Genomic DNA, 26,157 nt, shown 5'->3' on the forward strand with positions numbered 1-26,157 from the left:
ACGTTCTTCCCATTGGTAAATATTACTGTATACTGTCCATGTTTATCATATAACTCTCCTTAGGGTAAATGCATATTACATATCTGAATTATATATTTATTTGTATATCCCTCTCTGCATGCAGATAATATAAAAAAAACTTCCAGAGTTAAATTATTGCTGAGAACAAGAAAGCATTTTTTAATCATCACATTATGTATTATACCATTTTCCTGGCAAAATTAAGAAAAAAAAAAAGAACCACAAGAGAATTAGTCTCTCCCTCCTGCTCCTTAGCATCAAGTTAAGCTGCCAGCTGTATTTCTCAGAGACCTCACATATAACTGAAGAGCACTCGGAGCCACTAGGTACCGAACTCATCAGCTGAAATTAGAGCAAAGGGCAACAGGCAAAATAAGTTAAACAAAAATGGTTAGATTAATTATATTCAATTTGTTCCTAAAAAAGACAAAAAACAGGAAATAAAATATGGTGGAATACAAGAGGCAAGGGAAAACGAAAACAACTTCAATTATATTAGCCGTAAAAGATATTATAGCTGTCTAACTTTTTTCAAGATTGGGGAATAAATATGGCAATGAGGTCATAGCTGGGCAGCAGAGGAAGGCTGCCAGATTATACCGCTCTGGCTACCAAATTTTAAGGCAGGTGGAGGTCTCTGGAGAGAGGGTATCATTTAGATGGAAACACGTGAGCAAGCTCACTCTCCTTTCCCTTCCCACCATATTTAAAGTGCTATTCTGGTCTCGTTTAGAAAGAAATTAAATTTATTCAATGAAACAGTTTTTACTTTTGTTTTCCAGTAAAATGTAGCCTGAGAGCTTGAGAGTCTTCTGGTGCCTTTTGGTACAATCATATCAGGAAAAAGGGAGGGAAATTCCAGCTCCAGCCTCTGGCTAAACTGGGTGCTACTACCTTAGCGCTGAAACAGTCACAGTTTCAACCAATGCCAAGTAACACTGAGTTAAACCAGTGAAGAAAAAAATTTCATACTAATGACAATAACTAACAGCAAGAAACTGAGAAACCATGAAAAGACTCACATCATCACACAAAGATTTCACAACCTTCAATACTATATCACTGCAAGTACTACTAGATGTTTTAATTTGGTAGTCTGAACAGCCACCATCTTCCATTAACCTTTCATTGAGCCCTGTTTTGGATTACTAAAATTCTACTATAACGTTTGTGTCCACAAAAGAAATATGGTAACATTCTTTGGAGCAAAATGACTATGATTCGACAAAGTTGCAAGCACATGGACAAGCTCTGTCACATTGCAACTGTCATTTTCCCTGCTGTTTTTTTAATGAGAAGGAATCAACACATATTGTCCATGATCATCTGAATACAACAAGAGACTCCTGAGCTGCTGCTTCTTAGGATTGTTTCAAAAAGCCCAGTATGTATTTTATAGTTTATGGAATAAAAATAAGATAAAACTTAAAAAGATAAAATTTGTAGCGTAAATTTAGCAGATCTTATCTGTATAAACAAAAACTTTCTTACCTGTCTGATGTTGTGTCATTTGTTACTTGATGCTTTACTCCTGAACCATTCTTAATTGAGTCTTGTCTTGTGAGCCCTTGAGATCTGTTTTTGTCCAAAACTTGTGTGGATATGTCACTTGATGGTCCTTGGTACTGTGAATGTTCCTGCAGCTTTGCTTTTTTCTCTTGAGGTGCTTCCTCGTTCCGCAGACCTCTAATACCTTCTTGGTCAGGTTGCTGTGGTGCATTTGATCCACTGTTATAGAACCAGGCTCCTGATTTTGTGAGGATTTCTTGTTGTTTTCGGCACAAGTTACATACCCACATTACCTGTTCAGACATATTTAAATGGAAAATCTGTTATCTTGTAAACACTGTATACAAAATTTTCATCAAGCACACATCAACTGATTGTTGCCATTTCCAAAGGCAGAAAGAATACTATTTTAATCCTTTCTATTAAAATTATAGCAGTTTAGCCACAGCAGAATAAAATATGTCTCTAAAACCTTGGAGGAAATGGTTTTAGAAAAAAATACAAACACAAAAATACTTTTATTCTACTTTTGCTTCATCATTCATAATGCAAGGAAAAACCACAGATAGTAGCAATATAAATGAAAAGGTTCTACATACTGACATTCCAATGGCAGTAAATGTAAGATCTGAAAATAAAGACTATAGGTTGAAGATGACAGGATGATAGAAAAAAGGAATAAAAAATTCATTAAGCATTTAATCCATTTTCCTACTAAGAGTAAGGAACTTTGGAATAGACCCTCTGCTGTTGCAAATAATTAATTTTATAATTCTCCAAAATGCTCTGCTGATTTACTTCAGCAGTGGTCTGTATCTTATATTTACATGAAGAAGGTAACTTCAGGAAGTGACTTGATTTTCAAAACTATTGTAAATTAAAGCCCTTTTATAAATAAAGTAACTCAATATATAAGGTGGTGAGTCTCTCCATAGCCAAGACACAGCTTTCACTGTATGCTTACTAATTATTAAAATGATTACAACTTCCCGGTTGTGAAATCCTGTGCGTAGTAATGAGATTTTTTAATATTCTGAAATGTACTTGCTTGCAAAGCTTTTGTATCCTATCACCTTAGTCACACGGCAGTGCAGGAAATTGTCAATGCCAATTATCTGTAAGTTAATTTCACATTCAGTTCTTAAGTTATATGAGAATAAATCAGGATGTAATGAATCAAATACAACAGACCAGTTATTAATATAGTGGCACATTCAAACTGGTTATTGTGTTATCTTAAAATCCGGAGTGTAGATAGCATTAATTCACTGCAAGTTTAGTCCTTTACTCCTTAATCTTAATTTTTCTTTAGCCTTAACTCAGCTTTTCTGTTTTTTATATATTTTGTCTTAGTTCACAGACAAAACTGTATCATTTTTATTAGATGTTCCTTGAATGTCTACACGCGGTCTTCAATCTAATTATTATGCCTCCAGTTCTAATCCTACACCGAACTGCCTCTTTTTCAAGGGTTTAAAGTACAGGACATTCAAAGGCTTACATTAACACTCTTCATTATTCTTTTAAATGCAGCTAGCTCGATGGTTGAATCACATGGGCAATGTGGTTTCTACCTCCACAATACATCTAGCTCAGTCCACCAGAAAAGGTTTCAGAAGCTTCAATCTGTATCTTATTTTTATTCTCCAGGAAGTTATCTAATAGAAAATTTGGACCATGCTGTCTAGTCAAGTCTCACCAAAAATATTTTGATGAAAGCTTCGTATAGAAGGCTACTTGGATGCAAGGTTCATCTCAAACTCACTGACTGCCTCATTCACAAACTGCCAGGCTGGGGCAGGAAAAGGAGGCATCACTTGCCCATTTAATGGTGGCAATATGCCCCATCCTGGTAAACGTCCTTCTTGACTTTTTATAGTGCTGATACTCCACCTATGAGAACTCGTGTATGTTTATTTCAACCAGACGGAACAAACTATCGAAGCACTGTGGGTAAAAAAAAGAGAGACTCCCTGATTAGCAGCTTGCTGTCTGAAGAAGGTTAGATGTCCTGAAAACAAAGGTCAATACTGTGTATGCTTCAGGCCTGGCCATCATTCAAATACAAATTTAAGAACAGATCTGTTTTACCTTTGCTAATTAAGTTAGAAAGTACACAAAAGCTCCAAACTGAAATTTCAGCACCAAAGACAGACGTATTGTTGCCCTCTTTAATCAATAGCAAATGAAAGCCTTTACTATTTCTGCTTGGCTTGAACACAGCTGAAAGAAGTTCTAAACTTTCCATAGATGTGTCAGCACAAAGAAAGGACCAGATCTGAAACAATTATTTAAGTATACATACATATAACAATTTGACTGACTACAAGATAAAATCCCCTAATGTTTTTGTGTGCTATTTTTCCTTCTATTAGTAGATGTTAAAATGCCACAAAAAACAGGTATCACAGTCTGAACACTTGAGCAACTATGCTCTTGGCTGACAGCCACGTTTTGTCCCAGGAAAATGCACTCCGGGATGACCAGTATTATTCTCTTGTACCCAACAGAATGAGAGGTCATTGAATCACATTCATTCAGAAGATCTCCTTCTCTAAAAGTAGAATCAGGAAGAGTTCACCTGACCTAACCTTTTCCCCGTGACACACGAATTTTAGTGATCTGTTTCAATACAAATCTCAGCTCCTGCCAAACTAGGTAGATGACAGTGTATAGCAATGCAATTTTCAGTGCTGCGAAACCTATATGAAAGAAGCAAACATATTATGATAAATGTTCGATCAAGCCCAGTCCCTGATTGAAGATGCTATGACTATCTTTGTTGTCGCTATCTACTGTACCATCATCTGGTATTTTATTTCCATCTCTACAGCTTGGAAGCTGTATTTCACTGACTGTCAGTGACACTTCAAGGAAGACATCATGTTATCTCCCAGGCCCTCCTGAAGTCAGTCTGGTTCCAACTGTTTCCACTGTGCAATGTTCCTTACAGATGACCAAAGTAATTGGGTCAGACCTGCATGAAACAACATGAGCACTTATCACAGAATCACAGAATGTTAGGGATTGGAAGGGACCTCGAAAGATCATCTAGTCCAATCCCCCTGCCGGAGCAGGATTGCCTAGATCATATCACACAGGAACGCGTCCAGGCGGGTTTTGAATATCTCCAGAGAAGGAGACTCCACAACCTCTCTGGGCAGCCTGTTCCAGTGTTCAGTTACCCTCACTGTAAAGAAGTTTTTCCTCATATTTATGTGGAACCTCCTGTGTTCCAGCTTGCACCCATTGCCCCTTGTCCTGTCAAGGGATGTCACTGAGAAGAGCCTGGCTCCATCCTCATGACACTTGCCCTTTACATATACTGAAAGCACCTCATGAAACAAAGAAAATTTTAAAACAAAGAAAAATTTACTTAAGGTATATCATGTTGAAAAAAATTCAAACACACAGCATGAAAAATGCATATATTTATGTATTTTGCAGATTTTTTCCTGCATTTCTAAGAGCTGCATAACATTTATAGCTAACAGTTCCGATAAAGCCTTATTTCCAACGTACTTTCTACATGTAGACTTCCAAAGTGTTGACCAAAGCAGTTATAATTTCGGCTTCAAAAACCACACACAATGAACAGAATGGCAATGGTCACGCACACATAGACATTTACGTGCTTCCAGTGAGCACCAAGAAATTCAAGCCCTCGATTAGTACAGGGCTAAACTGACTTCTCTATCTTATCCTAGCATGTAGAAGCATTCTTGCAATTTAAAAATACTGGTCATTTACAGTCCAAACCTCTCAATTAAATGACAGACATGCATGTAAGATAGCGTCATAAGAGCACAGACGGTAAGGTGGCTGGCGTATTCCTGGACAGGATTTCTCCTTCTGCGCCCAGGTGCCTGCGACAGAGCGCTCAGCAGCTCACACACACGCAGAGCAGCTCTGTCCCTGCCAAGTCCCCTCCAGGACAGAGCATATCACGTGACTGTGACAGCAGCACAGCAGAGACGGGAAGGGGAGACCACACAAGAGGATTACATGCTTAATACATGTATTTTGACATATGTGCAAACAAGAACCACAGAAGTTTCCCTTCTAAAACAGTAATTTAAAAAGGGCTAATCCCTTACATCAGAAATCTGCACTTTAAAGCAGGTACACTACCTACCACACCCATTTTCAAATCTCCTAACCACCACCTTGAAGAGTTCAACAGTCATCAACACATTTTGTACATGAACATCAGTGTTCCAATTTGTGTCAGTTCTTCCTAACATGGGAACACTCCCAATTTGAAAAAAAAAAAAATGGGCAAAAATCTGCTCTCCAACATCTCTAACTATTATTTAAGCACTAATTTAAAACTAGAATCTAAAGTGCTAGTGGCACTGTGTCGAGATGTGCATTTCAGTACAAAAGGCTGAAACACCATCTAGTGCCTAGGATAAGAATTGCTGACGGTCTTTTCGAATAAATTTCTCCTGTAAAGTGTGAAAATAACCACACAAAATATATCTAGCCTGACATTTTCACATTAACCCTTAATTTAAATTGTTTTTTTAAGACAAATTTCTTTTTTTATACAGCACTGAAAAGAAGTATTCCAACTTTGGATAAGACAGATTTACCTCAAACCTTCCATGTGCTTTCCATTCACAAAGATTCAATCCATCCACAAAAAACAAGTTCTAACTTATTTTGGATTTCTCACAATTTTTTACAAGATTATTCATAATGTGCTCTCACTTCTGCTAACACTGCCTAAAAGCTTTCATCACATAATATTAGCACTTTTTATTACATGAGCCCACAAAAACAAATTCTACAAAACCTGCAATAAGCAGCCATTTCATATCTACACATCAGACATAATTAATGCACAAAAAAATCACTCCTTTGTATTGTCCTAAATAAAACATTACAAATTTCTCTCTTAAATTCTTCAAAACGCATTTCACACACCACTTTAAATTCAATAAAACGGAAAAGATATTTATAAAGAAATTACATCTGCAGACAATTTAAAGCAAAAAATACGTAATTTAATAAAAAGGATATAGTATGACAACCATTTTAATATTTTCAGATAAATTATGTGAAAAGACAGCTACTTTACAAAATACCATTCACTGTTCCCTTAAGTATAATTATAGATGGCCTAGCACTAACTTCTAAGAACAAAATGGAAATCTTACTTTATTTAAAGGCACATTATATTTGATTACATATCAGCCTGAGTTTGATAGCTTAGACACTACAATCTAAGAAATAGTTACACCAAATCTTCATCAGCCTTCAGAAAATTACTTTGAATTACAGGTGTGCAGAAGTGCAAAATCGTACTGGAAGGCTTCCATAGGACAGTTTCATTATTATGGTTTTACCAAATGTCTTAGAGTTCATCTGCTTGGCAGAAGCACCTAATATATTAGCGTCATATTAACTATTGTGCTTGTTGCTAGTGTTCTTCGGAAAATTTTACTTGGTTTAAATATAGATATATTTTTTTTTTTGTCCTCATATTTTACATAAGATACAATTCCTTAAACATTATACAAGGTGACAAGAATACAACACTGAAAGGAAGGGGAAGAAAAATGGAAGAGCAGGAAAACTCTTTGCTTGGGTGCAACACCAAGGTAACTAATCATGTTTAATAACATACTACAGTTTGTCCCTTTTTTTTTTCAATGTCACAGATGCAAAACAACTTCATTACATCACGGAGCAGTGCAATGTTTGAAGCCACCCTGTACCAAGGAATCTTTTTCGAGGAAAGAGTATTTCATCTCTCCACCAGTCACTACATTGACTTGGAATAGATGCTGCCAAGTCAGCGTTGGCACTCAGTAGCATGAGTCAGCTTCCTCTGTACAGTCATGGAAGTTATGATTATACAGCAATCTATGCAGCTTTGGCTAATATGGCTCAACTATACATAGAGTCCAATGGTATCTTCCTTACCTCTAGTCCCAGTTTCTGCTGATCTTTCCTTATTTTGCATATTTGAGATACAACAGTGTTTCCAAAGAACTGTAAGTTTAATCAGTGAGTCTCCTGGTTCGGGGACTGTGAGGGTCACTTTGAACATTGTCTCCCCAGAAAATGAGATTGAACTGCTTCTCTGGTTATTGGTTTGTTTCTGAACAATCAAATTCTCCCAAAGTTTTCCAGTAAAATAACAACAGCACTATTAATTGTCCCTATCAAAAGTAGAACTTTTTAGTACTCTGCATATTATTTAGAGTTCAAAGCTCTTTGAACTAGAATAGAAGACTTCACGACGTTAGATAAAATATAAAATCCTATCTATTTGGTTCTAGACACCACCAAAAAAATGGCTCATGTTTGCTCTAAAAAACAATTCACTCCCCGCCCCCCCCCATCTGAAATCTGTATTCTCTCCTACAGCTAAGAGGACTGATTTCCATTATTAGGGAGGGAAAATTTGTATTCCTTTCTATGAGGTGCTTCCTTTAAAATTTTTAATTTTGATATTCCTTTTTAATGGAAGCAACTGCCTACAACCGTGTAAGACATACATAGCATGTGCTATCAATAGCCAACATTCATATTTCTGGAAAACATGGAGGCTTTTACAATGGCTGGAGGATTTAGGGCTCATCTATAGAGACATCATCATTCTATAAGTTCAGGTCCAGATTACTGATGCATCTTTTGTAGTTACTAAGAGCTATTTTAAAGACACAAATTCATTATTTTGGAGTGAAGGGAATAAATCATACCAACTTCATGCTCATACATTGTAAACAGCAGAATCTGGATATATTTTTAATGAAGCAGAAAATTTTCCAATTCAGTTTACTGCTCTGACTGTACAGACAAGTCATAATGTAAACATGAGGACCTGCTCATCATCAATTTCTACCTTTTTTCAAAGAAATCTTTTTTTCCTTTTCCTGCTGTTTTTTTTCCAAGCATCTATTCTTTTTTGAAACTTAATAGTTTTTCTCTTTTCTTTTCCAGTGTCAGTCCTACTTTGAGCAGGAGGTTGGACTAGATAAATCCCAAGTCCCTTCCACACTGAATGATTCTATGATCATTTGCAACTTCATTTTGTTAACTACTTTTCTACATAAAAATAAATCCCAAATAACTGTTTTAAAGTCAACAGAACAACTCTGGATTTATTTGATTGTAGCTGAGAACAAAAACTTGGAGTGGCTACAGTACTATGAAATATTCCTTAAAGATGGTTTAGATTTTTATTTGATATCGATCAATTTTACTGCTTCTCTTTCAAAGCAAAATGAATCTGCACGATTTCATATAATCTAAAAAGAAATTAATAACATTATTGCATGATAGCTTCTCCTACAATCAGAAGATTGTAGGTCAGGGAGGTTTAGATTGGACATTAGGAAGCATTTCTTTATGTAGAGGGTGGTCAAACACTGGAACAGGCTTCCCAGAGAGGTGGTCGATGCCCCAAGCCTGTCAGTGTTTGAGAGGCATTTGGACAATTCTCTTAACAATGTGCTTTATCTTTTGGTCAGCCCTGAAGTGGTCAGGCAGTTGGACTAGATCATTGTAGGTCCCTTCCAACCGAAATTATTCTAGTCTAGTCTAGTCTAGTCTATTCTGATACTGCACCATAGCAAACAGAGGTTATAACTTAGTATTTATCCATTCAACCCTACCTTATTTATTCAACTATACCTCTGGGTTACCTTCACCCTTTGTGTCACACCATTTCCTTCTGTGAAATTAATGCATTTAGTCAATGAAGTATATCACAGGAGCAAAGATAATATCTGAATTTGTGACTATTATAAGAGTTGATAAAGATTACTTATTTTTTCAATATTTTGCTATGCCACTAGTCTGTGCTATGGCACTGACTTTCACTTTTATGCAAGCACTAAAGTTATAATCAGTTTGACCGAATGCCAAAACTTCTGTAATGTTTATTGGCCCTATACCCATAATGACACGAGGGATAACCATCCCCCAAAATTGTATTAAATACCACAAGTATTCCAATACCAGTTAATAAAAGTCGGAAAGCTTACAATACTGGTATGAGACTAACATCTTAACGTATACTGTAAAGGATATGCGTATTTGCACACAAAAATTCTGTATACTGAGAGAGCAACTATATTGCACATTTGCTCTTGAGTTTGTAGTGAATGGAAAAAGTTATGATGGTCATAAACAACCAAGTCGGCATAAAATAAGTATATTCCTTCTTGTGCATGCATTTGATACAGTATGTAGTTACATTATTCTATCTTTTAAGCATAAGAGAAAAATATCACAAGTGACTACAATTTTAAAAAGGTATACTCAGTCTTTTGTACTAATGCTGTACTGATCATCCTAATGGACAATGCATCTCTCTCGTATCAATTTTTTAATTATCCTTAAGGCATATACTAGCAATTTTGTTCATACATTTTTTTTCAACCAAGAGTACAATTAGCGAATAAGACATTTGATTAGGAAAACAGATTATTTACGTTCAAAAAATGTGAAAAAAGCTTCCACATGCACAGTAGGAATAGAAACTGTTAGCTGGAACACTAACGTAGGTGGGTTGATATAAGCCAGAGCATACCCTTCCTAAAGCATATTGTATAAAAAGAAGCAGTTCACATATGAAATAAATGATACTCTTCAAGATCTGTAAAGGCACTAATTTCCTTTTTTCATTATGGCACAGGCACAAGTCAACACTGTCCAGTCCAAAGTGTTTCTATCAATGTCAATGGAAATAGCGCATAATTCCTTGTCGTGGTTTAACCCCAGCTGGTAACCAAGCACCACACAGCCGCTTGCTCACTCCTCCTCCCCGCAATGGGGAGGAGAATTGAGAAAAAAAAAAAAAGTAAAACTCATGGGTTGAGATAAGAACAGTTTAATAGCTGAAATAAAAATAAAATTAAAATAATACTAATACTACTACTAATAATAATAATTGTATGAAAAGGAAGATAACCAAAAGAGGGAAAAAGCAAGCCCAAGGAAGACAAGTGATGCACAGTGCAATTGCTCACCATCCACTGACTGATGCCCAGCCAGTCCCTGAGCAGCGATCGTGCCCCGCTAGAAAACTCCCCTCAGTTTATGTACCGAACATGACATCATATGGTATGGAATATCCCTTTGGCTAGCTTGGGCCAGCTGTCCTGGCTATGCTCCCTCCCAGCTTCTTGTGCACCTCCTCTCTGGAAGAGCATGGGAAGCTGAAAAGCCCTTGGCTTAGGATAAGCACTACCTAGCAACAACTAAAACATCAGTGTGTTATCAACATTATTCTCATCCTAAATCCAAAACACAACACTGTACCAGCTACTAGGAAGAAAATTAACTCTATCCCAGCTGAAACCAGAACATTCCTGCACAGTGCCATATTGACCATACACAACTCCTTCACGAGCCTTCATGATTTCATGAACTAGATGGTGTAAAGATTTCCAGTGAGGAAACAGCCAATGTGAAATCAGGTGTCATCAGGACATAGTACACACTGGTGAGTTTTACGTCCCAGCAAATACAGCCGCACTGTTTCCAAAACAGAGTTTGTAAGCCCACACAGTACTCCACAGGGCCATGAGGGCTCATTAGATAAGTGTGGCATGGGTTTTGGCATGAAATAAACCTGCCGTAAGTGAACAGAATCTACAACATGGTTCCACAAAGTCTTTCTTTAACCTTGGAAACTTGCATAATTATGTAATATATTGAGAACGCACAGCTGACCAAGATACACCTTTACTAAAGTTTCAGATTTGTAACAATCTTAGGAAAGCAAGAGAACTGAGCGTACATTTGCTGTCACTTTTCTCAGCAACTTTAAGCTCACTAAATAAGAATACTAGATAGAAAGAACACTCGTGTATTGATTCCAGTTACCTGCTGTTTCAGCAACAGCATTTTTTATCAACTTTATAATTTAATAAAGTTCCATTTTAAAATTAACTAGAAATAATGAGGCCAAAAGCTGTCAAAATGCTTTTCCAAGTCCTACAGCTACAACAGAAAGAATGCCTTTTAATTTCCAGTGCTCATTTATCCCAAGCTAGTTTATTGCAATTTATTCTTGTACCAGTGTTGTCATTTAGTTTAAACTGCTCCTTTCTCTCCTCAGTGTTCGCTGCCTGATGTTTTTATAGAGACCAATCACTTACCCTCTCTGCTTTCATTTTTCAAGACCAAATAGATTTTGCTCTTTCAGGCTATGCCTATACTAGCAAGACATAACGATGTCACGGGGCCCGGTGCTGGCCCATGATTGCCTGTTAATTCTTATGCTTCCTGGCACAGTTAGGCCTCTGCTAACCAGCATCTCCCAGACAATGCCAGCACACAGCGTAGGAGAACAGCATGGAGCAAGAACTGCTCCTCATAAGCAGCTTGGACACAGCTACCCTGCTATGGAAAGCAGAATTCAGGGTTGTTGAGCAGGACTGAGCCACACAGGAGTCCCTGGCCTGTAGTTCAGAGTAGAAATTCTTATTAGTCCTTAAATTCCTGATTTTATACTTAGTGCTATTTCATCTCACTCATTTTTACTACTGGAGTTCACAAGGTTATCTGGTTCTTTATTATACGGTATCCTGTTGCTCCCCTGTACCGATAAGTGTCCAACTTTGTGTCGACAATGTATTTAATTACGGCATTCTTTTTCTCTATGCCAAGGCCACTAGTGAAAATATTGAAGATCTTCCCTAGTACTAATGCTTGAGGAACTCAGCTAAGAAGTTGCTTATGGCTTTCCTCTCTACATCATTATTCAATTAATACTCATCCTTTCAGTTTAACCAGTAATTTCTAGGTGGTCTTGTATGATTTAATCTTCTGCAAAGAAGTTACAGTTAATTGTTACACTCTAATCACTAGCCATCTCTGCAAAAAAACAAGTTCCTTGAACTCCTCAGTCCAACTTTTTTTGCCTATTTGTTCCCTTAATTCCTCAAAAAATAATTCTCTCTATAGAGACTGTTGTTAGAGCACCTCTGCTGATGGATCAAAAATTTGGGATGGAGGAAAGGCAGTTAATTTCTTGGTAGAAAAATACAAATAGGCAGTTATTACTAGAGTAAGTTGATATAAATAGACATTAGAAATACTAATTTTCAATAGTTTTATAACAAAGTGATTGACGCTAACAGTTTATAACACAAATCCAGGATGTCTGAAAATATCGTTTTATTTAAGAAAATATTACAACATTTTCTTATTTTCTTAAATATTTTTATAATAATTAATTCAGGCAAAATGCATACTGCATTCTACCCGATTTGGCACACAATATAAACAATCCAAATGACAGTTCCAAGTTGTTTTATTTCATAAAGTTTTTTACTCTCAAAGGCACTGGTAAAAGTATTCAAGTATCTTATAGTGATTTGATTTTGAGACTTTTGTTGCCTGAAAGTCGCAATTAGATGTTATTTATGCAGCTTTATTATCAAAGTTCTGTACTAATGTCACAGCTTCATTAAGGAACCAGCTAATAAAAATAAATTATCTACAGTACAGAGGTGCTGAGCACATTCATTAGTTAATGCTTGTAAACTGACTGAAGATGAATGGCACTAAGTGTTCACAGGTTGTTCAGTACTACAAGACACAATAACAACATCAACAAGATGTCAAAAAGGGAGAAAATGTGACAGGACCACAATAAGCCTGGGGTCTGTATGCAGATGGCATTAAATTGATGTCAACAGTACTACACCACTTATATCATCTCCGTCATCAGTCGTTACTGAAATTGTCTGAGAAAAATGAAAGATCTAACTGTAATGAAATGGAACAGAATGGTAATAGAAAAATTGAGTTGCTTATCATGCAGTTACTGCTGTATTGAATCCCACATAAACATTCTTCAACTTAACATAAACTTGCTGCCCAGATTCTAACAATGTAGTCACAGCAGCACAGCTCTCAGTGAAAGCTGCAAAGCTCAGACAAAAGATAAGACACACAGAATCATAGAATTCTAGCATGCTACAACAGCTACACGTCTTGTGCTCACACGAGATGCAGCCGCAGTTAACCTTGACAGAACAGTAAGAAAATTTAAGATTAAAAAAATATTTTACATGTATTTCAGTATGCCAGCTTAATGAATTTCAAAACAGAAAAGGAGAATAAGAGCAGAAAAGCAACAGACTTAGTGACACCTAACACAGTCAGGTATATAATACTTATCAATATGCTGAAGAGAACACCCATATTTTATGAAAGGAAATAGGAAGTTATGTACAATGAAATTAAGCTATTTTTTTTAATTTGAGTGTCAAATAATCCCCTTTGTTAGGAAACACATCTGGTTAATTGCCTACCTTTCTACTTTATATATATATTAACAGCTCTCGGTACTTCCATAATTATTTCTTCCTTTAAAATATCTACAAATCCCACATACGCAAAGTCCTTCTGCTAAGCAGCCTGTTGAGGTAGCTAGGTGAATGCTTCCCCTTCACTGCTAGTATAAATTAGCAGGCTTTGAAAGTGTTGTTAGTGACAATTACTGCTTTCTCCAAAAATAAGCACTACTTCGCATTTCACTCAGATAATTGTATCTACAGTTTAACAGCCACTTCCTGCTTTATTGTTCTTTTGCATCCTTCCCTCTTGCAGGGAAAGAGAGAGAAGGTGGTAAAACTCTTCACATACACATTATGTGTATGCGAACCGACAGTATAAAGCAGAACAACGCACAGTCTCATACCTTAAGTCCTTCATGTCCTTCAAAACTTGTAATATTAGAATACAGATAAGGTAAGAACAAGAAACAAGTCATGGGCTAATTGTCCTGAAGAATATCAATAACTGAACAGGCTAGCAATCTCTCTTCAAAAAAGCATTCACACTAGGATTTCAGTTTGCAGCTACAACTAGTAGACTTTTCAAAGAAAATTATCTTTATAATTAAGTAATATAGTCTGGACAAACTTTGCATCAGGATTTGAAGTTCTTATCAGAATAAAAGGCTTCCTAGAAGTATGTCCCAGAAACTATGCCTGTGCCTTAGAAATGACATGCAGTTTGCTTAACAAAGGGCATGTAGTTTGTTAGGAAATATTTTCAAATAGGCTGTGCAATTATTACATTCCTGCTCACAGTTGGAAGCTCTTATCAATTTACCTTGATAAACTAGCATATCTTACTATTGTTATCTCCATGCAGCTTCTGCTTCTCCTTTCATTTTTTCAGCATACACTACGGACAACATTGACTCAAGCAAGTCAAGGTGTGTGGACACACCGCATGCAGCGTATATAAATGGGCTAGGTGAAATGTTTGAGGCTTCAGAAAGAAAAGTGGTTAAACAGGCACTTTTGTTGAGATTAAATCCTGACACAATGGTTTCTTTATGAAATAATTTTTTATCTTATCAGGATGTGAAGTTACATCTGTTTTCATTACCAATTCTTGACCAGACCTAACCCACATTTATCTCTATTGAAAGTGAAGACAGTGGTCTATTTCTCTCTGACAAAGCCATCTCTTTCTTCCCTAGTTGTTATGTGTAAGTTTGTAACTTGTGCCATGCTCTAGCTCAGATAATTACCTTACACAGCAAACAGCTCCTGTTTTGTGGATTTGGGGCATGAAAAAACCCCTACCTATGACAATTATATGACACGTACACTAGAATATGCCATAAAGGACACAGCATTGTGTTACACTTTACTTCCATTTCTACCTTTTATCCAACTCTAGGAATCTGCAATATTAACTTGGCAGTATCATAACAAAATATTTCTGGCTCCCTCTAGTGGGCTTTGGTCGGGTATCATGTTAGCAATGTTACAGTATCGCACCAACAGTAAAAGGCTTTGGAAAGTTGTAACAAAACTTTGAAGTCTTCTCTCAGTATTTCTGGTATTTCTGTAAACAGCCCCTAAAGTCAACCAGATTTCTTCAAAGGTTCCTGTTTCATTTTATTTTCCTTTTCTTTTAGATTTCAAATCTAGATACTTGAAAGGCTTAAAGGCCCCATATAGATTTAATACCTAACTTTAAGTATTTGAATAGTCCCCCCCCGTTACAGTGTTCTCTGATTAAATTGTTCATGCTATAGTGTCAGCTTTCCTATAAACAAAACTAAGCTTAGGTATTTTAGGATTTCTTCAAATCTGTGAAGTACAAATTTTCACAGTGCAAGTGCCTGAATCTTTCTGAATTTGCAAAATCCCCTGTGTCAACAGTGAACATCAGTCACAGATCAAGATGCTTTAACTACTTTTATTTTTAGATCACTTTGGTTTCATCTTTTTTTTTAAAAAAAAAAAGATTCTTACACCTCAGTAGTATGCAGGTTCTCCTTAAAATACCTGGTTCCAAATAAGACTCATTTACCTATATTAAAGTGACCAAAAAAATTTCAAGATTTCCTCATATTTTTGTTGCACAAGTCATATTATCAGAGCATTCAGCAGCAAGAACTCTCAAGTTCCAAATTAGAACCAATAAAGTGTTTTATTTTTTTGTAATTGGCTAAAAATATACTTTAAGGATTTTAATTTTATTCCCTAATTTGAAAGCTCTCTCTTTTTTTTCCTGTATCTACTAGTACAAAGAAATCAAACATTTGAAATCCTAATTTAAATGTCATAGACGCACTGACAAAGTTTTGTGTAGTCTTTTGGTTGGTTTTGTTCCTTGTTTTTTTACAATTAGGACACTAGTTGCAGTAATATGTTTAAATCAAAGTGGATGATAGATGATGAGCGTTCCAGTAAACTGCCTCCTGGTTTTATGTAATGGTTGACCACAACTGAGCTTATGAAGATCAACTTACCATCATGGATACCAGAACTGAAATTCCAGTCCATTCTTCAAAATACACTTACGTACACTGATAGTATTTCGAAAGACTTCTTAAAAATGGTACATTGTAAAAAAGAAATTCTGGAAGATTGAGGGCTCCCCCCACAACAACTAATGTTTGCAAGGGCAAAATTGTTCCAGCTTCAATTAAATTGCCAGAAAGAGGTAAAACTCTCAAAGACGGATTCCATGCGACTGATACTTTCAAATGAAGGAAGGAAAGCACTCTTTCAGGAAAAAAACAAAAATTTAGATCAATATTACTTAAGTGTGAAAGCTACCAACAGACAACACAGAAGACTTGATATAATACAAAAAAAGAGAGAGTGTATTTGTTTTTTAATGTATCTAATGTGAAAAACATATTCCTGTGGCACAGCTGATATACAATTTACAGCCTGATCTATCTAACTGTGACTCTGATTCAGCTAATGCTATTGAACAATGGAAAATCTGTCCTCCGTTTTGAAGCAATAAGATAGTATTGCATTTTTCTTATATCTGGGTCAGAATTATATGTTGCCTGAAAAATGTTTGTTGAATAACACTATTTTTGAGAGAGTAACTCAGATAGCTAACCTCGCTGTAGAAAACGCACATCTGCTCTGACTTCTGAAAACAGTGTGTACACTTTCAACATTTACAAAAGGAACATCAGAACAATAAGAATGCTGCAGAGTTTCTTGTCATGTATTCAGAGCAGTTTCCTGAACATTATCAAATGTCCTATCACAAAAGACAAAAATTTTGGTTCGGAGTGAAATTACTTCCAAAAATTAATTACTTTTTTAAAAAAAAAAAAAAAAAAAAAAAAACTTAGTGCAGTTACACTGCAACCAAAAGAAGATAAAATAGCAGTTCTTCTGCCCACAATCTATTATCTTTCTTTACAGGTCAGAAAATGGTAAAATACTTAAATTGATGAGTAGAGGAGTGTGCATTCAATAAAGCCTATTGAGTAAGGATAAGCACTTTTCTAAGTTTTCTGTGATTTTTTTTCTAAATTCACTAACGTCATCCTACTCAAAAAAAACAAGTCAATAAAACTAGCTATTTTCATCACTTTCATCCCTTCAGATCAGGGTCCTCACATGGACATAACAAAGTTTACAGTTCTAAGGGATGACTTCTTCAAAATATAGAAGTTCACAATACTAAAACTACGAAATACAGACAAAAAAAACCCACACATTCATACAATTTCACTGATTGTTAAAGAACAACAGGATAAAGATGAAATCAAACAAGTAATTTAAAGGATTCCTTGGGACCTGGTTCAAAATGATTGGAAAGGCAAATATTCTTCATCTACTAAAGATTTATTTGCAGAATTTCTTTGGATCAGTTATGTCTTCACTCCTATTTGGCAAGTTGATTTCCTATAAGCACATGGCACATAAGAAAGCGGAAGAACTGCTCACAACAAAATTAGCATCATCGTGTATATAACTATAACTGGAGCCTGAACATGATCACACACAACTGCAAGGATGAAAGTCACAGGATGATCTGATTTTGACTGGGATAGAGCTAGATTTCTTCATAGTAGCTGGTATGGAGCTATGTTTTGGATTTGTGCTGAAAACAGTGTTGATAACACACTGATGTTTTAGTTCTTGCTGAGCAGTGCTTACACAGAGTAAAGGCCTTTGCTCTTCACACTGCCCCACCAGCGAGTAGGTTGGAGGTGCACAAAAAGCTGGGAGGTGACATAGTTAGGACAGCTGACCCCAACTGACCAGAGGGGTATTCCATAACTGACCAAAGGGGTATTCCACACCATATGACATCACGCTCAGCAATAAACTGGGGCAAGGGTGGCAGGGGCTCGCTGCTCAGGAACTGCTGGGCATCAGTCGGTTGGTGGTGAGCAACTGTTTTCATTTGCATCACTTGTCTTTCTTGGGTTTTATTTTCCTCTGTCTTTGTTACTTTTTTCCCTCTTTTCCTTACAATTTTACTTTTATTATTATTTCTTTTTAATTATTAAACTGCTTTTATCTCAACCCACAAGTTTCTTTCTCCACCCAAATCCCACTGAGGCAGGGGAGTGAGCAAGCAGCTGTGTGTTGCTTAGTTGCCAGCCCGGGTTAAACCACGACACAGAACAACAAAGTTCCATTTCACAGTAAAGCCACTTTTTATGAACTTACAATAGTAACAACTAAGGTCCTTGTATAAGTAGCATGTTTGCAATGCTTTCTAATTAACTGTAGACAATCTAGTAAATGCTGTGATTTATGGGACAAGTGTCAATAACTTTATTATATCCTCAGGCTTTAAGAATAATAGCCGCAGATCCTCACTGGACAACCACAACTGTAAAGGCATAAAAAAGATCTCGTTGCAGATTTTCAAATGACGAGGGGGAAGAACCTGACTTGCCTTTTTACATTTCATATGACATCACAAACTTTCTGAGGGAATGCTTTAAGGCTTATTGAAACTAAACAGAAGCATGTAACAAGATCTGGACCGAATGATTTTGGTATATATAGAAAGAGTTGTACTTCTACTTTGAGTAAAAAAGGATGCTTCATGTCTAGTAGTTTTAAAAAACTATCCAAATTACATCAGGGCTGTCTAAAAACAAAATGTGTTTAAGTTCCATTAATGCCCCAAAATCAGTGTTAGTTTCCTTCTCATGTGCCAGAACTGCTGCTAATGAGGTAAGAAATACTGGCTTTGGAGAGGTCATAGAATCACAGAATGGCTTGGGTTGGAAGGGACCTTAAAGATCATCTAGTTCCAAACCCCCTGCCACAGGCAGGAACACCTTTCCACTAGACCAGGCTGCTCAAAGCCCCACCCAGTCTGTCTTTAAACATTGCCAGGGAGGAGGCATCCACAACTTCTCTGGGCAACTTTTGTTCCAGTGTCTCACCACCCTCACAGCAAGGAACTTCTTCCTAATATCTAATCTAAATCTACCCTCTTTCAGTTTAAAACTATTACCCCTCATCCTATCACTACATGCCCTTGTAAAAGTCCCTCTCCAGCTTTCTTGTAGGCCAATAAGAGGAAACTCACAGACTTATATACAAATCATCTTCTACTTCAACTACCGCATGCTTGAGGGAAGAATAGGAGAGAGCATGCATGTGTATTTACAATGTAAATTACAAATTTACAATATGTGCATGTCATCTGGCTCTGTCTTTCCACATCAACAGATGTGAAGAAAACACTTTCCCGGGTTAATTAGAGACTGGATAAAAGCAGATCACTACAGCATCTCACATACTGAGAGCATTATCACAGTGACAGAAACAAGGTGGCACGTTCGATCAGAGGATTTGGATCAGTCATGTCTTCACCATCCTTGAAGCAAGTAATGCTGTGTTTCCTATGCTTACTAATTTCATCACTGCAGAGTACATCCAGATTTATGGTACTATTATTCACAGTTGGATCAGACACCGAATGCTTTCATATCAAATGAATACCTGTCTAGTTATCTATTTATTTATTTATTTACGAACATTTTTTGACAAAGGCATCACTAAAATACCACACGGATTTGGGGGCTGGACTAGATGACGTTTAAAGGTCCCTTCCAACCCAAACTATTCTATGAAAGATCTGAAACAGTGACTGATCAAAGAAGTTTTATGAAATTTCTGATTTAAAATATCTTGCAGGAGATAATTTCTGAAGGATATATGCTTCACAGATATGCTCCACAGTTTATACACAGAGCCAAAACAATATACTCAATATATTTATGTTAAGGCCTGGATCTTTATTGTTAAAGAACCCAGTTAGTTCACAGCTGCCTTTGTTCAGCACGTCATCTATGCTCTATAGGAGGTTTCAACTAACAGAACCCCATGCTGATCTGAATGGTAGCCCATAAATAAAAGCATACCTATTTAAAAATCACTGAAAACAAGGGCCATGTCTTCTTATCTTTACCGAAAAAGTTAACGTGTTTCATTTGCAAGAGGTTTTCCTTAAATAATCCCCAGATAATTTGTGCTGGTAATGTACTAAACATGAGAAGGAAAGATTAATAAATACATTAAGAAAAACTAAAAGTTATAGGAAAAGAAAAAGTCTAATATGGCTTAGATTTGTTATTACTTAAAATTTAATTTTAAATTTATGACACAACTACAATAGTGGTTAAAAAATACATATAGTCATCATGATGTTATAGTTTAAAAATGCAAACAGGCAACTAGGCAATTGTACACACCAGGAGAAAAAAGCATTTGAACCCTATCTTCAATGTAGAGGTAAAACTATTCTAATCTCTTAGAGAGATACCATACATTCCCTACCTACAACTGTAAGAAATCCAAATCGTTAACAACAATAAATATCATCTTTCATCATCACATGACCAAGTACCCAAGAGCAAGAACACCTTAATTAACCAGGTCATGACTCTGAAGTTATGTAGCAATTACACTGAAACTGAAAGATGAACATGTTAAATGAACATTAGTGATTAACACTGCCCAAGAAGTTTAAACATTTAAAGATAAATGGGAGGTGTACCTGTACATATAGCAAACTAAATGACTAAGATTCTAACTTCAGTTAATAAAGATAACTCTATGATTCTATCAGTACAAAACACTCAGGGGATTTATTTTGTGAAAGCATATTATCCCCAACATAAAACAGAACTCCTGTTAATTTTTTCATGTATTTGGTTTACAAAGCATAGTTATTTTATTTCTTGCAGATCTAAAATGATAAGAAGGACTTATGAACTACATGAAACTCATTCTCAAAAAACGACAAACATTAGCACATATCAATTGACTGAAATTGAATTAGCTACCTGAAATCCAGGCTTTTCTGTAGGTCTCCTTGATGCTGAATGAAGGCATCTTTATAATAATTCAAACCAAGGAATTTTTAATTTTCAAACACCCTCCTACTTATACATCATAGATGACTTCTTGTCTAAACACAGTATTTTTCACATTTATTTAAATTTCTCCATGAATCACAGAATCAATCAGGTTGGAAGAGACCTCAGGGATCATCGAGTCCAACCGTTGCCCTGACACCACCATGTCAACTAGACCATGGCACTAAGTGCCATGTCCAGTCTTGTCTTAAACACATCCAGAGATGGTGACTCCACCACCTCCCTGGGCAGCCCGTTCCAATGTCTAATAACCCTTTCTGAGAGGAAATTCTTCCTAATGTCCAACCTGAACCTTCCCTGGCGAAGCTTGAGGCTATGTCCTCTTGTCCTAGCGCTAGTTGCCTGGGAGAAGAGGCCGACTCCCACTTCACTACAACCTCCCTTCAAGTAGTTGTAGACTGCAATAAGGTCACCTCGGAGCCTCCTCTTCTCCAGGCTAAACAACCCCAGCTCCAGACCCTTCACCAGCTTGGTCGCCCTCTTCTGGACTCGCTCCAACACCTCAACATCTTTCTTGAAGTGCGGGGCCCAGACCTGGACACAGTACTCAAGATGCGGCCTTACCAGTGCCGAGTACAGAGGGACGATCACTTCCCTAGACCGGCTAGCTACACTATTCCTAATAGAGGCCAGGATGCCATTGGCCTTCTTGGCCACCTGGGCACACTGCTGGCTCATGTTTAGCCGGCTGTCGATCAGCACCCCCAGGTCTCTTTCCGCCGGGCCGCTTTCTAACCACTCTTCCCCCAGCCTGTAGCGCTGCATGGGGTTGTTGTGGCCGAAGTGTAAGACCCGGCACTTGTTGTTGTTGAACCTCATGCCGTTGGTCTCGGCCCATCTATCTAACCTGTCCAGGAACGCACTGAAGTCCAATATCTGCTGAAGTTGTCTGCATAAAGTCACTCATACTATGCTGAATAATTGTCTTGCCTGTGCATCCAATGTTTGATATATTTGACATGCAAATTCCTTTTTTCACACAGCAGATCTAAACAGCAAACAAACAACATTAACCCAGGTGCAAGGCCTTTTTCATTTAATTCCGCAACCTATCAATAAACTGTTCCTTGAAGACACTACCTAAATAAAGCTCTAAGTACACAGCTGAGAAAAAAAAAACAAAAACACCACAAACACAAAACATCACCTTGGGAGGTTTGCTGCTTTACTCTATTACTAGCAATGTCTTCATTATTTATATATATAGGCACTGGTTTCCAGCCACTGAAGCTGAATCTAGATAATTAAACATTTATACTATCCCCTGCTGTGCCATAACATCTAACTGTGTTCAAAGAGTCCTAGGTGTGCTGTTACACACCTGGGACTGAAACAAGGAGTTTGCTGAGCTACCTTTGATAAAGGTCTACACCTGGAACTTAATAGCACATGATATGGTTTCTGAATATTGCAACAGGTGGCAAATATAACTTACTGATCAAGAACTCTTTTCATCTTCTGGTTCCAGAATTGCATATAGCTCTATTAATTTGAACAAAAATGAAAGTGAAATTTTATGGATAAGATAAAGTATATATAGTTATTACACTGTTTCCATACACATTTTAAAATAAGACTATTTTAGGATAGCTTGAAGAAGAATTAAATGGAAAATGGATCTATTTTGTACAATTTGAAATTAAAAGATAAATTCCTAGTGCTAACAGGATAGGAGAAACACTTAGCAAAATGAAAGGCAGACCCTCTAATTCCACCAGGCTCTCTCCAAATCAACTCTAACGCTTTTCAGAAATTCTGTACCATCTAAAAGCAAACCAATTGCTTCTAATTTCTGTACTATAAAATTACACCACAGTACAGGAGAAGGTTTATAGGAGGAACTAGCACCTTTTACATTGACTGTTGTAGGTGAAAAAAATGTACAAGCTTTTGAGCACATAAACCCTTGCTCATCTAATATAGAAGTACATATATAATAAAAAAGATTTAACTCTTCTAGTTAGTTTTCTGTTTGTTCTTGCAAGAAACATATCTGAGTGTGTTCTTCAAGCATGGAGCTTTCTAACAAAAGCAAAGTGTCATTGTATAGACATATAAAACCCCACGTAGTCAATAGATTGAACTAGTTAAGACCATTCTGAAGCTCCGTCAAATTGTTTTATTTTTATTTTCCAGTTAACTTTCAAATACAAGTGAAGCTGGAAAAGGAGACTCACAATTCCTAGGACCACATCCTCCTTTCCTTGAACACTGTGGAGGGTATGCCATTGATCTGTGCATGAGGAAATGGGCCAAAGGGCATTGTGGTGAAGAAAAAAAAAAGGAAAAAAAATTTTTTTAAAGAAAAGAAAAGAAATAAGAACCCTCATTCCTTCTCCCTGTCCCCCAACTCCTCCAGCAGCTCACAGAGGTCAATAGGAAGTTGATTGAACTACAGTGTAGTGTAATCTCCCTGTTCCTTGACTGCGATAGCAAACACAGAGTATATCTTAGTATGACAGTAAGGCCATCAAAGTTAACAACACATGAGAAAAGATCAATTTAGGGAAAACATTTGTATGTAAATTTAACCACCAGTATGATCCATTTACTATGTGTGGTCTTCATTAGGATTTCAAGCAAGTTTTAATATGTAACTTCAATAAGACGTATGTGTACTGACTACATTCTATTATATGTCACATCATGACAGTCTTGAAAGTAGTGAAAATGGAAAGTTAGGTAACATATTTGTGAGTAGAGAACATGATTTGACTTTGGAATGAGAGTCATTTCGACAGAGAGAAAAGAAGCAATTTAGTATTTAAATATACTTACAGAGAGTCTATTTTATTTATGTTTTGCAATCCAACTTCAAGAAATAGAAGATAGAAAAACTGTGGGCTTTCAGTGCCATGTTCGTTAAAAGCACCTTCTGCTACTGGAGGTGCATTCTGTGGTGATGAAGGAAACAAGAGTGAGCTCTGAACACAGTAAGATAAAGGACAGCAGCTTAGACAAATGGATACATGAGAAATAGGATCAGAGAACACCCTAGGACAAGTGGCCCAAGACAGGAAGGTCTAAGTTGCCAACTCTCCAAATTACTTTTACAGATCCCAATCTGAAAGACAATACTCAAGAGCTGAGGAAAATCATTAAGCTTCCCACAGCAGAGAGATATCTCAGAAAACGATCCTAAAAAATAGCTGGTACTGGAGGCTTTTGTCAGAGGTATTATAAGACTAGGAAATATTCTATTGTTTTTGTGAGTCTCTTTGTAAAAATGGGGGGTTTTTTTCCAAATTTCAGTAATCTGGAAATTGACACCTCTGTTTAAAGAAAGCATATCCTTTAGAGCATATGAAAATCTTGATGAGACTCAGACCATGTTTCCTCATAAGACATAAAGTCCGTCTGAGTTGAGTGTCAAGAATAGGGTAAGAGTTCACCCAAACAGATATTTTCCAATAGTAAGAAGGCAGCAGTAGGAGGAGCAAACCTATGGTTACTACAAATACTTGTCATATTCGTGCAATTCCAGGTGAGAAAGTTGTAGGGCACTGTGGAGGTACAGACCTGCAACACAGATGGTTTAGAAACAACAGGATTCTTGGTAGGGCTCAGGACCTGTTCAGAAAGGCAGAAGTAAAATGAGAAGATCTCACTCTCTTGTTTAATGGTGAAATTTCCACAAAATTACAGGAAGCATTCTCACCACCACCATCACCATTCTGTAGGTTCTTAAGACTGGTGAAGGTTGAAGGCTGGATTTTTAAAGACAAGCTGTTTGTCTATCCCTAACATTCTGTGATTCTGTCTGTGTCTTAACAACTTCAAAATTCATAACATTACAAAGGTAGAAGACTTACTTCACGGGAAGTGTCAAATGTTTTATCCACTTGCAAAGGAAATAAAGACAGAACAAGGAGGAAGTTCCCTAGCATTACTCCTTAAGTTTATTCTTTACAGAATTATAAATAGTTCTGTTGAAGTTTTCATTTACCTGTAGCAGTTTAAAACAGTTTCCCTAAAAACAACTTCCTGAATCCACTAAAAGAGGTGAAGGAACAGAGAAAGTATCAGAACCTCTGAAGGCCAGGCCACTGAATTGCCCATTTCATGTCACTTTAAAACTTGCCACTTGAAAATAAATGCTTGAAAAACATAAATTGATGTATCTAAACTTCAAACGTCCATAACTAAACAGTGTACATGGATTTTTATCATGACCAGCAAGAGAAGTGTTTAATCGATTATGCAGAAGCATAGCTATGAAAAGAAAATCTATTCTTCCAGTTTGAGTTACAGGTCTGTGTTATAATCTGAGAGATTAATACCGAGTAGTTCAGAGTCCTTCCACTTTCTCTGATGGATTCCAGATTAGGTTGCAGTGTCATCAGTTCTTTCTCAGGAAACTATTCTTCCTAGCACTGAAGGAAGGGGATATAAGAAAATTAAGATGAATTCCTCTCTAGCAGGAATATAAAAGGATTCTCTGAAGCCCCCTTTCTCCTTCAGCTTTTAAAAGACACATTTTCTCTATGTCATAAACACACATATACAATATCTTTTTGCTTCAGTTGACTGTGGTTTTATGAGAAACTATCAGCAACTGCATCCTAACTTCTGAGACAGAGGAAAAAAAACATATTTCACTATCAACAACAGGCATTGTCTAATCCAGAAAGAGATTTTTCCTCTCTTGCAGACAGGGCAGCACTGACCTAGACAACATTTGTTGCAAATAGTGCTTCCATGTAGTTTAATTAAGTTGCATCTAACTTGAACCACAAAACTGGTCTTTTTATCTCTGTACCTGAGACAGTTATTAAGCAAAGAACAAGAAAATGAACATTTGAAAAACAAAACATGAATTGATGTATCTAAACCTCAAATGTCCATAACTAAAACACTGTACGGGGATTTTATCAAAGTTTTAAAAAGCCAGATCATGACCAGCAAGTGAAAGAACCTAAATCAGAAGGAATCATGTTTTCTCCTGCCAATTGTTTCCCAAAACT

At 36.7% G+C, this 26,157-nt stretch overlaps 1 protein-coding gene across 25 annotated transcripts in view; it reads right to left on the reverse strand.

Moving 5' to 3' along the window:
- RIMS2 (regulating synaptic membrane exocytosis 2) overlaps positions 1 to 26,157 on the reverse strand; it is a 531,876-nt gene that overhangs the window by 381,885 nt on the left and 123,834 nt on the right. For all 25 annotated transcript variants that reach the window (XM_068395878.1, XM_068395859.1, XM_068395866.1 and 22 more), the window contains one exon: positions 1,513 to 1,823. In XM_068395878.1, the coding sequence (XP_068251979.1) occupies positions 1,513 to 1,823 (311 nt within the window). The remainder of the gene's footprint in view (positions 1 to 1,512; positions 1,824 to 26,157) is intronic.

Source organism: Nyctibius grandis, chromosome 3, assembly GCF_013368605.1.
Source record: "Nyctibius grandis isolate bNycGra1 chromosome 3, bNycGra1.pri, whole genome shotgun sequence".
Taxonomy (NCBI): Eukaryota; Metazoa; Chordata; class Aves; order Nyctibiiformes; family Nyctibiidae; genus Nyctibius; species Nyctibius grandis.